The 1266-nt window shown below is 50.3% G+C and overlaps 1 protein-coding gene across 3 annotated transcripts in view; it reads right to left on the bottom strand.

Annotated features, from left to right (window-relative positions):
- Positions 1-327: 327 nt before the first annotated feature.
- The window catches only part of LOC101589660 (RNA-binding protein Raly-like), a 9144-nt gene continuing 8205 nt past the window's right edge, over positions 328-1266 (bottom strand). Inside the window, exons 2-3 of one of the 3 annotated variants that reach the window (XM_023716587.1) lie at positions 732-1246; positions 328-682 (exon numbers count right to left, since the gene is read on the bottom strand). In XM_023716587.1, the coding sequence (XP_023572355.1) occupies positions 593-682; positions 732-1246 (605 nt within the window). In that variant the 3' untranslated portion in view covers positions 328-592. Of the gene's footprint in view, positions 1247-1266 lie in introns of all 3 variants that reach the window. The other 2 variants (XM_004632229.2, XM_023716588.1) reach the window with 2 other exon arrangements.

Here is a 1266-nt window from a genome sequence, read left to right as displayed (position 1 = left end):
TCTTCTCATTTTGGTTTTTAAAAAACTTTTTTTATGTGTTCATGCTTGTGAAGTACTTATAGTAGATAGTTTTATTGCTATTAAGACCTCCACAGGAAATTACTACTTTTCAGAGATGTGGTCTAGGTTTAGCTGGCTTTTTGTTTTTGAGTCTGTCTCAAGATCCTGCCTCTATAATTTATTAAGGATGAAAAATTGCTGCCTATTTGGTCTAGTATCCTGTTTTTGGTACTAGACTATGGTATTGTTTATAACTCCAGAAAATCTCAATATTGGCATACAAAGAAAAGCAACATTACAGCACATATGTCATTTTTTTTTCTAGATCCAATCTCTTTATTGTCAAGGTCCCCATCCTTTACCACCCACCCATCCAAACCTATAGAAAACCCCCAAGCCTAGGAATGTCCTGGGGAGGGGAGGCAGAGTGTGAGGAACCCCCTGTGCTCTGCCCTCTGGCCTGGACAGTGCAGACAGGGAGGGTGCATGGGGGGAAGGGTAGCCAATAACTCCACCTGCAGAAGACGAGGTACCAGCCTGGGATGCATAGGGAGGCCAGGAGTGCCTGTTGCCAGCTTTCCTCTGGTACCCGCTACAAGTTGGCATCCAGGGAGTGGGTGCCTGGTGTGAGGCCTTGGACAGTGATGCCCTTCTCCTGCTGGTGGCCAATGCTCCTGTCAGGCTGTTTACTGCAAGGCCCCATCCTCTGCATCTGTGTCCTGGCTGTGCTCCAGCTCTTCCTCGCTATGCGTCAGAAGCCCCTCCTCATCACAATCATCTCGAGTCTGGGGTTCTTCCTGGGTGATGCCTGCCTCGGGTGTGTCTTCTGGGGGTGGGGGTGGCCTGCTGATACTGGTGCTGCTGCCACCGCTGCCACTGCCACTGCCACTGCCACCGCCACCACCACTGCTGTTGTCACCTTTCTTCTTGCCATCTGGGTTGGCCTTTTGCTCCTCAGCAATCTGATCCAAGCGGCCCAAGAGAGCATCAATGTTGGACTTGATCTGGGTCAATTCTGTCTTGATGATCTGCAGCTCACTGCTCTTTAACTTGATCTTGGCTGAGCTGGTAGTCATGCCTCCGGAACGGGCAAAGAGCTTGACAGGGATGGTAGTTTTGACACGACGGACCAAAGGAACTGTGACACGGGGTCGTTTCACAGGAACTGCCCTGGGCACTGGCACTGGTGACAGGCGACCTCGATAGTCAAAGAGTCTGTATAGGGCAGATGCTGCTCTCTTTAGCCCTTTGGGTCTGTTGGGCTTG

This window comes from Octodon degus, unplaced genomic scaffold (genome assembly GCF_000260255.1).
Source record: "Octodon degus isolate 3935 unplaced genomic scaffold, OctDeg1.0 scaffold00048, whole genome shotgun sequence".
Classification (NCBI taxonomy): Eukaryota; Metazoa; Chordata; class Mammalia; order Rodentia; family Octodontidae; genus Octodon; species Octodon degus.
This window is presented reverse-complemented; position numbering and strand designations above follow the sequence as displayed.